The following is a 13757-nucleotide window of genomic DNA, read 5'->3' as shown; positions in this document are numbered from 1 at the left end:
TCTCGGAAACATGTTTTTAAAAAGGGAAGGAAGAAAGAGACTCTCTGGGATAAAACTGACATACCTTTTCAGAACGTATTCTATATCCTGCATTGTGGAGAATGGAGAATGAATTAGGACTTTTGGGGGAGGTTGTGCAATGAGGGGGGACACTGCACACTTCTCAAGATAACGCAGGGTAAATAGGGGCATTGGCAAGTAAACCCATCGGGCTCCCTACCAGTTCCTACAAGCTTGATTGTATCAATTCCTCTCCCTGCTCCAAAGCAGCATTTTAAAGGCTTGTTAGATGACATTTCTTTCAAGAAACCAAGCAAAAACCAATGTAAAACACAAGAAAAGCCCAAAATTTATTGGGAGATTCAAATCCAAACAAATATCACAATGTGTGCTACATAAATCTTGGGCCCTATCCCTTATATCAGGTGTAGGGAACCTTTGGCCCTCCAGATGTTGCTAAACTACAACTCCCATCAGCCCCAGAAAGCATGGCCAATGGTGGGAGTTTTAATTCAGCAACATCTGGGGGGCAAAGGGTTCCCCACACCTGCCTTTGATTATCACATTCAGAGCCACCAGACTGTCAGCATTTTGAGGGAATAGTTCAGCTGCATACCAAAACATTAGGCTTTATTTAGCATTTAAAGTGGTTAAATCAATCGCCGTCCTAGTGCAACAAGTCCACTTTTTGAAAAAGACAGAGGACACCAGACTTTTTGCCGGTTGGAAAGTGACAGGAAATGCACTGATGAACAAATAAATAAAGGGAAAGAAATGTAAACACGCTGCAAGGAAATTGGGATGAATTCAGGACAAATGCTCATTGCCATATGACCTGCCCTCCACAATAAACAAATCAGAAGGAAAGCTCATTAATGACTTGCTGAGACTTGGCTGGATGAGTTAGGAGGCACGACCTACCTCAGCTGTGCCCAAATGGGCACTTGGCACAGCACAAAGGTATATTGCATGGGGGTAGAGCGCCTGCGTGTTGCTATGTCCACAGTACCAACATCCCCTTTACCAGAAAAACTCTTAATATTGGGATAGGCTTGGAAAGTCTGCACTTGGGAGTTCAGACAGACAGAACATTAGGGATGCTGCTGCTCCATCAACCACCTTGTTGCCCAGCAGCATCCCTGACCGAGCTGACAGCTACACACCCCTGGGCAAGCCAGACCCTCTCCTCGGCTTCATATCTCAGTGCATCTCCAGAGAGTTTGGTATTAGAATTATCAGTTCCCTTACATGGGCTTCCTCTAGGAAGGCAAGATAACAGCGGCTCCTGGGTGTGACAAGAAGGTTGTGTGACCAAAGCCATTTTCCCCACCCCAGAGCGGATTACTAAGCAAAACTCATAGGCCTCATGCTGCCTCTTGTCGTGCAAAGAGTGAGGGTGAACTAGCTTATGCACCTGCCCTTGTTACAGCAGCAAGCTTAGAGGAATGAAGTGTAATCCAGGAGCATAAAATTTCTTTTCTCCGAGTAAAAGACCCTGGCGAAGCCAAGGTTTTGCACCGCCCATCATCAGCTTTTCCTTCCATTGTAGTCCTACACACGCTAACTTGGGAGTAGGCCCCATTGAACTCAGTAGGACTTATTTCCGACTGGCCTGTACATTCTTCTCCACTGAATACAGGGACATTAGCCTACACAGAGAGAAGGCAGAGCTATCCTGTGTTCTGGTTGTCCCAGCCCCTCTGCTAGGGACTTGGATAGAGTTGGGAACCTTAGGCCTGGGGGCCAAATGCAGCCCTTCCAGCCTCTCCATCTGTTCCTCAAGGCTCTTTGCAGGCCACCCACCTTCCAAAGACCATACCCCTCGCTGGCCCTGATCAGCAACCTCCTCCATTCCTTCGCATTTCTCCCCCTGGCTGGAATGTGTTTTTAAATGGTAGTGTTGCTTCTTTCTTGCCAGGATGAAGCAGGTGGAGGAGGAGAGCGAATGTAGAGAATTCTGGTTGTGCCTGGCTAGAATGCAGCCTACTGTACAAAAGGTGAAAGAGTAAGATCTAATGCTCTACATACTTTTGCCTCTGCTCCCACCCATAAAAGGAAGGAAGGTGGCCCCCAGAAGGTTGCACCTTAAGGGAATGTGGCCCTTGGGCTGAAAAAGATTACCCATCTGCTGTAATAGAACAACTTGGGTAGGTCTTGAGAACCAATTTTCATTCAAATGAGGCTCCCAAGACACCATTCTTCCAAGATCTGTTGCTACACCTGGTTTCCTGCGGGTAATGCCTTCTCCTGCCAATACTTTGCTTTCATGTTTCAATACAGAGCAATCCTTGGCATGTTTACTCAGATGGAAGTCCCTCTGTGTTCAATAGGCCTTACTCCCTTGTCACTTTGTTAAGGATTGCAGCCTAAACGTGATGGCTCAGTGACCCAGTCATCAGCTACTCACACTTTATCCTCCTTCCTGCAGAGTTAAGACTGTGTAGGTGTTCACTTCGCAGTGCAAAGAATATTTTTTTCAAAATTATTACTGATCTTTGAGAGGCTCTGCAAAAGAAACACATTTTTCACCTACCTGAGGTTAAGCACACTGCGTGTGCAGCATTGTAAGCCTCCTTTCTCAGCTTTGTTTTACTGACACCACAAAGCCTCAGCATTTGACAGAAGAACTGAAGGTGCAAAGTGAAACAGCAGTTCTCTTAAAATTTCACAGCAGTCACTTTTAAAAACACACCCACCCACTGTTTCATGTCTTTGCAAACATATGTAGTGTCCACAATAGAGAATACATTAAAATGTGAAGTGGACCAAAAAAAGGATTCCAAAATAATCTATCGTGCTATTTTATTTCATTGCCAATGAATTAAAAAAAAAAGAGATTACACTCTTTTGAGCCTCTCATTAGAACAACCCTGCGCTATAAAACTCACAGACAGTAGAAACTCAGCTAGCAGGAGCCAAACTCAACTATATACAGATAAATACCAACCATATGGCCACAGTGCTGAGCTTCAGTTAAAAACACCCTCACAGTCATTAATGTACAATCTCCCTTGAGAACATCTTGCATGTGGTGCCGGTGGAAGAAAGCCATGTATGCCATGGGGGACTGGCAACATACTCTCAGAGGTAGGAGGTGGTGGCATGCCTCCCTGGCTTTGTTCTCCTGCTCCCGTGGGAAGCACAGCCATTGTTGGCCTGAACTCTATGCATTCCTGGTAACAGCTTGTGCTTTGAGAGGCAGCTTGGAGAAACACTAGGTGCACCACAAGCCTGGAAACCTGCCTTGCAAGTACATGGAGCACAAATCCAAGCTTGGCCCGGCTGCAAGAGCTTATATGCCCACCTGGCTCAACTGGAGAGAAAGTTTAAAACATTTTTATATTAACAGGAGTCAGAAGAGAAGGAACAAGTTGAAGAGGCCAAATGGCAGGACACCTTCTCTCCTTGGATGTAGCTGATTTTTAAAAAGTGCTCAGCTGCCCAAGATTTTGGTTTTGGGGAGTAGGAATACTGGGGAGGCAAAAGGTCCTCCTGATGTGCTCGATAAGAGATGGAAGACCGTTTCACATGTGTACACCTGCCTCTCCAGATGAGGGGACAAAGTGACAGGATTGTGCTTACAAGATGACCTAAGAGACCCCCCTGAGCTAGAAATACGTTGGCACACTCAAAAACAAATACACACATTCTGAAAATAAAGTTGCACGTTTCAGCATCTCATCATCCCAGGCGCTGCCTTCTACTGCTCCATCACTTTTCCCTCCCACCCCCCACAGAAGGTGTTTTGAAAACAGCAGGGGATAGGGAGCCACCCAAGCACACCTGGATCCACCACCAAACACCTTTGCAGGTGAAAGGCTGCAAGTCCCACTCGCCATGCCTCATGGATAAACAGCAGCACCAGCAAAACCTTCTGGTGGACGGGGAGCTCAAGAAACGAGCCTGAACCCCTCCGTTTTTTTGCCATTTCACTTTGCACTGTGTGAGAGATCAGCATCCAAGTAGATCCCTCCTCATCAGCATAGTAGAGCCCGTTATGTGATCAGGCTCCTCCTTGCAGAGAGGCCCTGCCTGGCCCCTGCCTGTGGGTACACCCTGCATGTGGCTCCAGCCTGACACCACCCGAGATTGCTAGTTTGCTTTGAAGACGTCCTTCCGCAGCCGCACTTCCTTCAGCACCCGGGCCCGGAAGCTGTCCCAGTCCTCGTCCCTTTGGCGCTTCATCCCCACGGCTTCTTGCACCTCCGGGCAGTGCGTCCGCAGGAAGGGATTGTACTGCTTCTCCTCACCGATGGTAGAAGGGCACTTTAGGGGAGAGAACGAGACAGGCACACACTGTGAGCATGGACAATGGGCAGCACAAAGCAGTAACTCCTCCTAGCTGCTTTCGCGTTTGCTGCTTTCCTTTGAATGAAGGGGAGGGGAGGCCAGGACTTTTGCATGTTGGGCAAAGTGGACCACCTCAACTTTATACCTGGCCCTTTTTGCTCTTTCGAATTTGACCTTAAACGCTTTTGATCTTGGCCTGTGAGTTGCTTTTTGCAGGATGTGAAAGCAGTACAGACAACATAAAGCTCCCCATCGGGCCATGCCAGCTTTGGCCTTGGTGATGTTTTGCATAGATCCCAACCAAACTATTGCAATGGAACCTCGGTTCTCAAACGTCTCCATTGACAAACGATTCGGAACTGAACGCCGAAAACCCGGAAACCTGGAAGTAGAACGGCTTGCACTGCATGTTTTTCCATTTTTCCAATGGATTTTGCCAACCGCCCATTGATCCTCGGTTTTCGAATGTTTCGAAAGTCGAACGGTCTTCTGGAACAGATTACGCCCGAAAACAGAGGTTCCACTATACCAGTATTGCTACTCAAAAATGTAATTTAATTCGGTGTTAGGTTATGGCACTGCAAAGGCCACCACTGCTCTCTGCACAGATGGCTCACATTTATTATTATCATTTATTAAATTTATTAGTCACCTTTTTTTGTCATGGCAACTCAAAATGACTTACCAAAAGAACAGACGTACCTTAAAACCACGGAACATTCCGCCCACTCTAAAAGGCCATAGATAGTTAAAAGCCAAAGGCCTGGTCAAAAAGGAATGTTTTTGCCTGGCGGCCAAAGATATGCAATGGTGGCACCAGGTTAGCCTCCCTGGGAAGAGCATTCAAAAAATGAGGCGCCACCACCAAAAAGGCCTGTTCTCACAATCTGGGTAAGTGGAACAATGGAAGGAGTAGACAAGTAGATGAAGGTGAGGTTCAGATAACTGCAGAGAGAGATACTATACAAAGGCTGGTGAAACTAGGCCAAGCTCTGCAACAGAAATGAACCCAGAAGGAATTTAAAAGTTAGGTAAGCAACGATGATGACAATGGGCAGCAGTTACAGGCACAGGAACATCACAATGAAAGAGAGACTGAGGTGGGGGGCAGGGGACAGTGGGGCCCAGCAAAACTGTGGATGGAGTTTCCACCCACATGCTTGCCTGTGTACTTCCACACTTGGTTGGGTGTGGTTAATTCCCCCAGGTCTAATGCATTGGCGATACCTGAAAAGCAACCTATTTATATCTTACAGAAAGGAAGGCAAAGCGAATAGCAAGCAACTGAGGCAGCGAGACCACAGCATGCAAGAATTTGCCAAGAGACCCACAACCTCCCAGATAAGCAGATCCCAGCTAAGAAAGTACCACCTGCCACATTCCCCGGGCCGGTTCTGCACCAGACAACCACCCCACTCCAGACGTCCAGAAGGGAGGAACCAAAATCAGAAACCAGATGCCTGCAGTTAAGAAGACAGAGGCAGGAAACTCCCTGGACAGGTGTTACCCAGCTGCGCAAGAGAGCCAGGAAGCTGCTCTTGGATGAATGCCATGGCATCTGCAGTGGATGGAGGCGGCTGGACAAAGAGGGCCTTGGAGAAGTGGGCATGTGCCCGATGCACAGGAACTGAAGGGGAATGGAGGGAAACAAAGAAACACACACACACACACACACACAGCACCAGCAGGTTGAGTCTCTTATCTATAAGAACACTCCAAGATCCATCAATTCCACCCCGCAACCCGGCCACATTTCTCCAATTCTCTCTTGATTCTACAGGGACCACAGCTGATCTGAAAGAACGAGCTCATGCATGCATGCATGCACCCACCCCTCTCACCGTGCTTCTCTTCTCAACCCGCTGTTGATTCACCCACTGTAGCTTCTGCTCCAGGACAGGATTCTCCAGCTCCAGAAGGCGTGCAAACATTAAGCACTCTGCAGCATACTCGTGCCCTATTAAAAAAAGAAAAGGAGCAGGCAGTCAACAGGGGCTGCGCTGATGCAGGGATTCATCCTGCTGAGTTTCACTCCCAGTGACCCTCTAGTGCCTTCACCTCCTCTAATTCCCAACCAGCCATTGCCCTACTTCAGGACCAGCGTAGAAGGAGATGGGCATTGTTTCTGCCCGTGCAGCTCTTCCAGCTCCTACCTGGCCAAAGCAGTGTGTCTTCAGCAAGATCAGCTGCCGTGTCCAGCGATGCCAGCATTGTTTCTGGCGTCCCTTCAAATATCCGACCTGGAAGGTTAAGGAACAAGGAGTTACCGTATTTTTCGCTCTATAACACGCATCTGACCATAACACGCATGTAGTTTTTAGAGGAGGAAAACGAGGAAAAAATATTCTAAATGAAACAGTGGATGTATGATTTTTATGGTTCATGCTGTGGCCACAGACATGTGATCTGACAGTGAGTTTGGGGTAGCCCAATGCAAAAATCCTGAGGATCCATGTGGATCCGTGCTTTGTAACCACGTTTTAAGTGGGGAGGGAAGGAAAAGAACTCAAGGGACAAGGAGCTTTTCCGCGGGGAGGAGGGAGGGAAAGAGCACTGTTGCTTTAAAGGTATACTTAAGGTATTTGCCCTGTGCCTGGGTTTTTTTTCCATTTAACAGTTTGCAGCCTTTTCCTTCCGCTCCTTGTTTTGAGGCGGAATAGATTTGAGCAAGTGAGGGGATTCGCCATTAGCTGTGTAAAAGTGCTCCTCCTTGCAGCCTGAGTGATAAGCAGCCATCAGCAGCAATATAATGGAGCACAAAAAAGCGGTAGGGGCACTAGGACCCAGACATTGCTCAAATCTATCCTGCCTGAAAACAAGCTGCTCCATCGCAGCCGATCAGCTGAGACGCGGGGGATTTGCGAAGTTTTCCCCTGTCCCTCATGCCCTCCCCAGCCTTTTTTTTTACTTCCTGGTTTTCACTGCGTGGCTCAGAGCTAGAGGTTGGTTTTATTTTGCTGCTGGTTGCTTAAATTTTCTTTCCTGCCGTCTCTCTGCAGCCTCATTGCTCTGTTTAGAGAGAGCGCAGACCTTTGCTAGCGTCTCTCCCTCCCGTGTAAGCGGCTGCTGCCGGCTTTGCTGCTATGGCTCTCCTTCCCTCCCTCCTTCCTGGCTCCAGGTCGCTTTAAAGAAAGCAAAGTGAGAGCCTCGTAGAGCGTGTAAGTGGCTCCCGCTTTGCCTGACTGACGGCAGCCATGGCTCTGATCCGTGCATTCGCTCCTTAACACGCACAGGCATTTTCCCTTACTTTCTCGGAGCAAAAAAGTGCGTGTTTTGGAGCGAAATTTACGGTAATTTCTACAGGGAAGAAGCACAAAAATAAAGTTCTTCCTCACAGCCGGACAGAAACATAGGGAAAGTTGCTTTATACCAAAACAGACCACTGATCTGTCTAGCTCAACATTGTCTCCACTGACTGATGGCGGCTTTCCATGATTTCAGACAGGGATTGAACTTGGGACATTTGCAAGCAAAGCAGATGTTCTACTGCTGAGCTACAACCCTTCCTCTGACACCTTTTCCCCCCCTTGAGTGTCTCCTCTCTCACAGACACTGCACACCTCCCAGAAACGAGGACCAAATCCCCTCTCTCCTCTTCCCACCAACCATCTTGGAGCTTGTTGTAGATGTCTCCACACAAATTAAGCACTGGGAGTACAAGTGCAGCTGCTGCCTTCTAGTGCCTAGGGGAAGCTTCCATACGTTCCAGGAAGCAATGGCTGTCCTTTATCCCCCTTCCCCACGGACTTACCACAGCCGGAGAGGAAAAGGAGGTCTCCCGAGAAGAGAGAGGCTGGCCCTTCGAAAGGTTTGCCATCCAGCACGTACACCATATGCCCCACAGTGTGTCCCGGCGTGAAGAGGGCCTTGAAGTTCAGACGTCCTATCACAATGGTCTCTTTATCTGAGAGGGGACTGGAATGCAACAGTTGGGTTTGTGATCATGAGGAGGAAGGAAAACCATATTGCCAGCCTGGAAGACCTTAGCATGGTCCATAGGCCAACCTAGATGTTGGCCCCCACCAAGGGCGCAGAAATCATACCTCCGTGGCTAGGAGGCTGCCCGCCTGTCTGCATGCTCCTCCACTGCTCTGGGCGGCTGGGCCACAAGCATTGGAGGGGGCGCCGATATAGCTCCTTACCAATGGTGCAAAAGAGCCTAGGTATGCCTCTGCACAGAGGAGACTTGGACCCCAGTTCTTGACTGGCCAAATGCTTCCTATCGAAAATGTCATAGCAACTTGCCATAGAGCGAGGGTGGCGGGGACGTTTGCCCTGTCAAGGGCCACGATAATCTATCAGATGCCACACCTTTTTTCCTCTCTTTCTCTCTCTCTTTTTTCTCCCCTCTGCCCAATGGGCTGTTTAAAGGTAAAGGTAAAGAGACCCCTGACGACTCTGGAGTTGTGGCGCTCATCTCGCTTTACTGGCTGAGTCATGTGGCCAGCATGACTAAGCCACTTCTGGCAAAGCCAGAGCAGCGCATGGAAACGCCATTTACCTTCCCACTGGAGCGGTACCTATTTATCTACTTGCACTTTGACGTGCTTTCGAACTGCTAGTGGGCAGGAGCAAGGACTGAGCAATGGGAGCTCACCCCATTGTGGGGATTCGAACCGCCAACCTTCTGATCAGCTTCCATTGCTCCATCCATTTAGTGATCCCACCCCGTATTTCCACTCCCCCTCACTCTCTATCTGGGACCTTCCAGCCTTCATGAAACTGGGCTGAGGGGCCACAGATTGCCCATCCCTGCTTTGGAGGAGGAGGAGGAGGAGTCAGGAACACTAGCAAATTCTGCAGATGCCTGCTGCTCCCCAGGAACCTTTTTAGCAGATATTAGAAAACTTCGGATTATTCTTTACAGCCTCCCGACAGATCCCCAGCTAATGGGAGGATTTGCCTTTACATTCCAGGCTCAGCAGGGGAACATTTTATCCAACACTTATCCACAGGGGAGGAGAAATAAAAAGGTCACTTACTCTGTCAATTCTGGGATGTCGTCATAGCTGCTGCCATAGACTCGGCAAGAGCTGTGCCGCCGCCTCAGCGCTGCATTGCCTCCGCTGTGATCCCTATGAGAGAAAACACGCTTGTTGTAAAGCCACAGTGTAAAAAAAAAAGCTCATCTACCTACCAGTCCTCATTTCACCTACCGGATTTCAGTGCCTAGAACCAGAGATGTGTTCCCAAACAAGGCATGATGGGGGCAATTCCCTCCCGGCAGGGTCACAGAGAATGAAGAGTCCCAAATATTATATGCTTTCCCTGCCCCCCTCCGCAAATGTCTGCATGGATGGCACCCAAAGATGGCTGCAGAACATTTGCTCAGCACACCTGTATTTTGAGGCCTTCTAGGGCCCATCGAGGGAAAGGGAAGGAGGGAGACCCCTTACCAATGCTTGTGAGTGCACAGGATGGCCTCCAGCGTCACTCCTTCTTTCTCGATGACCGACTGCAGAGAGAGAGAGAAAGGTTTATAGGAGAGGCTCATGTCCTGTATCCCAAGAAAAGGCAGGAAAGAAAGCTAGCCTGAAACAGAGGAACATCCTCCTGCTCTGTATAAGAGAAACAGGTTCTGAATGGCAAAGGCAGGAACCAGAGTCACACAGCACAGCCAGAGGGACTGAGAAAGGCAAGGCAGCTGATCCCTATTTCAGGGCTTAGATAAGTCTAGCAAAAGGCCATTCCGATAAGATATGTGACTCAACAGGGCAGGAGAGAGCAGTCTGGAAAGCGACAAATGCACAATAGCATCACAAGCAAATGTGAAGAGCAAAGAGGCTTGGAAATATCAACAATGAAATTTCTAAACTGATTCTTTTAAAAAAAACTATGCGTGTAAATGTTTTTAAAAAAACAATTATACAGTGGTACCCCACAAGTCGAATGCCTCGCAATACGGAAAACCCGCAAGACGAAAGGGTTTTCTGTTTTGGAGGCGCTTCGCAAGACGAATTTCCCTATGGGCTTGCTTCGCAAGACGAAAGCCCATAGGGAAATCTCCGGGGACTTGTTTTAAATTGCTGGCGGTCGGGAGCAAAGACTTTCGCCCACAGCCGGCCTTCAGAAGAGGTCCTGGACCTCTTCTGAAGGCCGGCGGGGGGGCAAAAGTCTTTGCTCCCCCCCCCCCGCCGGCCTTCCCGGGACAGCGGAGACTTCTCCGCTGCCCCGGGCGATCTTAAAATGCTGGCGGGCGGGAGCGAAGCGTTCGCTGCCGACCCCCAGCATTTTAAAATCTCCCCGGGACAGCAGAGCCCTTGTTCCCCCCCCCCCCAGCCTTCAGAAGAGGTCAGGGGACAGACTGTCCCCGGACCTGGTCTGAAGGCGGTTTCCCTAGGAACGCATTAATTGATTTTCAATGCATTCCTATGGGAAACCGTGCATCGCAAGATGAAAAACTCGCAAGAAGAAAAAACTTGCGGAACGAATTAATTTCGTCTTGCGAGGCACCACTGTATGCATAAAGTGCTGTCTTCCAGAACTAATGTATGTACAGGTATTAAGTCTTGTGTGCAGACATCCACATGGCATCAAAACAGACTTCGAAAATCATTTACATTAAAAATTAAGCTCACATCCACAGGGTATACTTCAATATAAAGCAGTAATATAATTTCTCCATAGCAGCTGCTGTGACTAGCACAGAAAGGGGATTACTGTCCTATTATATTGTTAATAAACAATATAAATAAACTGATCTTCAGTTAGTTTTTTAACTGTTTTGTAAATGTTTTTATTACATTTTGTACATCACTTTGGGACATATGTGGAAAACAATTATTAAACCACACGTCTCCCCGTGGCCTGAACATTCACACTGGATGCTTGGCCTGGATGCTTTCTTGTATGCTGGCATGAGACACTTATTGTTAATCAGTTTGTGTTGTCACTTCATGTGTTGCTTCTCTCTCTCTCTCTCTCTCTCTCTCTCTCTCACACACACACACACACACACACACAGAGAGAGAGAGAGAGAGAGAGAGAGAGAGAGAGAGAGAGAGAAGCAACACATGAAGTGACAACACAAACTGATTAACAACAAGTGTCTCATGCCAGCATACAAGAAAGCATCCAGGCCAAGCTGCACTGAGGGATCTGCAATTGATCTCTTGGCAGGGGCACTGGGCAAAAGGGATGCTGCGCTGCTTTTGTGATCAAAATCCCCACCTGCATTTCTACGCAAGAAAGCGGGTTGGTGGTGCACGCACATGTGTTTTATCACAAAAACTGAAACCTCCAAGCCTGCATTAATCAGGAGGGTGGGGGTAGAAGAGAGACTGCAAAACTTATCATGGCTCTTGGCTTGGCCCTCTAATCATGCAGACTCCTGTTACCACATATGAATTAGGGGATAAGGACAGGGCTTACTGATGAGAGTTTAGTAGTATTTGCAATTTAAATTGCATTTAAACTGGGAGTTACTCCATTATGCCCAGGTGCATAATTGACTGTCTCTTGGTCCCAAGGCAGCAAGGGCACTTCCATCCACTGTGTCACTATTCTTGACAGACCCATTTCCCCCAAAGGATCCCATGCATCATCTAAATTTGTTGGTCACTCAGTGTCTCCTCCTCTGGGCAATGTACAATACACTAAAGGGCCAGTGTAAGGTTTAATGCCCAAGCCTTCAGTTACTTGGCAGTGCCACCTTCCCCCATCAGAGTTACATATTCCCAGGCCATCTGTCTTCCATCCACTCTGTTCAGCTATAAAGAGGTAACTGGAACTGGAGCAACAGAGCACTAAGTTTGTGCATTACACTCGCCTCCCAGAGTGCGTACAGGCAATGCTGCTCCTTGGCTAGGATTCCTTCCGGTTTGTCTTTGTGGAATTTCCTTGCAGGTACGGGCATATTTTGTTGCTTCTGCTTCAGCATTAAGCTGTTGCTTCAACTGCAATTCACACGGCATCGCTCTCTATCAGAACAGCACCTAGACAAAGCCCCTGAACTGGGTCAAGGAGGGAGGAATTGCTTCCAGCAGCCCCTCACCCTCCAGTTCCGAATCTGGATCCCCAGCTTTTCCTCTCCGGGTCACTGGTCTGGCTGTCTCATCCGGCCACCCGGCATGTCTCCACCGGCTGCATCTGAACAAAGCCGCACAGCCGCTTCTCAAGTATAACAGGAAGAGCCAGCCGGACGGGAGCCTTTGAAGGGAAAACACGAAACAAGCCCCAAGCAGGAGGGATGGTGCGCATCATGTGAGGCTGCCGCTCTAAACTTGGAATGACCTTGGCCGTGGCCAGCTCCTACGTAGCCAATTGCAGATGGTCAGGAAAGCAGGGTGGCAGGAACCAAAGCCTCAGGCAAGAGGCAGTGAGAAGCAGGCTCTGGGGAGGGGTCAATCACAGATTTAAAATTATCTGAAAGCAGCAACTAATACCACTGAAGGAAGTCAAACATGTGCATCTCTGGGCAGGGCGGCTGGCCCCAACTCAATGTAAACAGGGCTCCACATGCCAAGGCAACAGTACAAATTGCATTATCAGTTTTCAGTCTCTGCTTTAACAGCACTTGCCCCTGCAGCAGGGGGGCACTCTACTGGCAGTTCCCCCAGCCACCCCCCAACACAGATGAGGTCTCAGCCAGGGAATGGGTGATGCATGCGCAGCCACGTGAGGGAAGTTTGGGGTCTGAATGAGCGGGAGGCCCAGCTGAGCAAGCAGGAAGGCAGCTGGGTGGGTGGCCAAGCAGACCTTAACAGGCTTCGTATTGCTGCCCCCCAGTTTGCCCAGAACTCGCCCCTCAACGTATTTATTCCCCTCTGTGAGTGACAGCAAGATCTTGGGACTGGGGTGAGCTATGAGGGGTTGAGGGAGCTTTGAAAGAGTGGCATCTGAAGGGGGAGGGTTGGGAAGGAGGCTGTGGGTTGGAGATGAACATGAGCAGGGGCAGCAACCCCTAGTATTTTGTAAAAGGCTAAACCTGATTTAATGAATATGGTTTCTTTCTTTTAATGCAGCTTCCTTTTTCTTCTGCTCCCTTTTCTTCTGCTTTAAATAAAATCTGTTCCTTTTATATTTTAACCTTGAAGTTGCTTACCTTTTTTGTCTAGCTGTAGGAACTGGATTACTTGCATTACCTAGCATGCAATTCCCTCCGGCTCTAAGCTTGTAAAGAGAGGGGAGTGGAAAGGACAGATGGAGGACTTGTCTGGCCATATCAAGGGGCTTACTACGAGGAATCCTCTCCTCTCATATTAATCCTCCACAGCTCCAGGCACCTCCCAGTATGGGAACAAGGAGGGGAAATGGGAGGTAGTGGCATGTGAGGATTAACACACACAATGCCTCCCTACCTGCTTTATCTTTGAGAAGTCAGGTGGGCCATGGGCCTCTCTGCCACATTCCCATACTGGGAATGGGTGCTGAGAGATTTGCTCTCTGTAGCAAATGATTCCTGCATTGCAAGGGGGTTGGACCAGATATGACCCTTTGAGTCCCTTCCAACTCTCCAATTCTATGAT

The 13757-nt window shown here is 48.7% G+C and overlaps 1 protein-coding gene across 3 annotated transcripts in view; it reads right to left on the bottom strand.

Moving 5' to 3' along the window:
• Positions 1-326: 326 nt before the first annotated feature.
• Positions 327-13757, bottom strand: part of LOC308585062 (putative hydrolase PNKD) — a 37435-nt gene continuing 24004 nt past the window's right edge. For all 3 annotated transcript variants that reach the window (XM_081190590.1, XM_081190588.1, XM_081190589.1), the window contains 6 exons: positions 9687-9745; positions 9273-9365; positions 8042-8205; positions 6444-6530; positions 6132-6247; positions 327-4266 (listed from right to left, as the gene is read on the bottom strand). In XM_081190590.1, coding sequence (XP_081046716.1) covers positions 4093-4266; positions 6132-6247; positions 6444-6530; positions 8042-8205; positions 9273-9365; positions 9687-9745 — 693 coding nt within the window. In that variant the 3' untranslated portion in view covers positions 327-4092. The remainder of the gene's footprint in view (positions 4267-6131; positions 6248-6443; positions 6531-8041; positions 8206-9272; positions 9366-9686; positions 9746-13757) is intronic.

The sequence above is a fragment of the Podarcis bocagei genome (assembly GCF_964188305.1).
Source record: "Podarcis bocagei genome assembly, chromosome: 1".
Classification (NCBI taxonomy): domain Eukaryota; kingdom Metazoa; phylum Chordata; class Lepidosauria; order Squamata; family Lacertidae; genus Podarcis; species Podarcis bocagei.
Note: the sequence above shows the minus strand (reverse complement) of the source record. Positions and strands in the feature narration are given on the sequence as shown.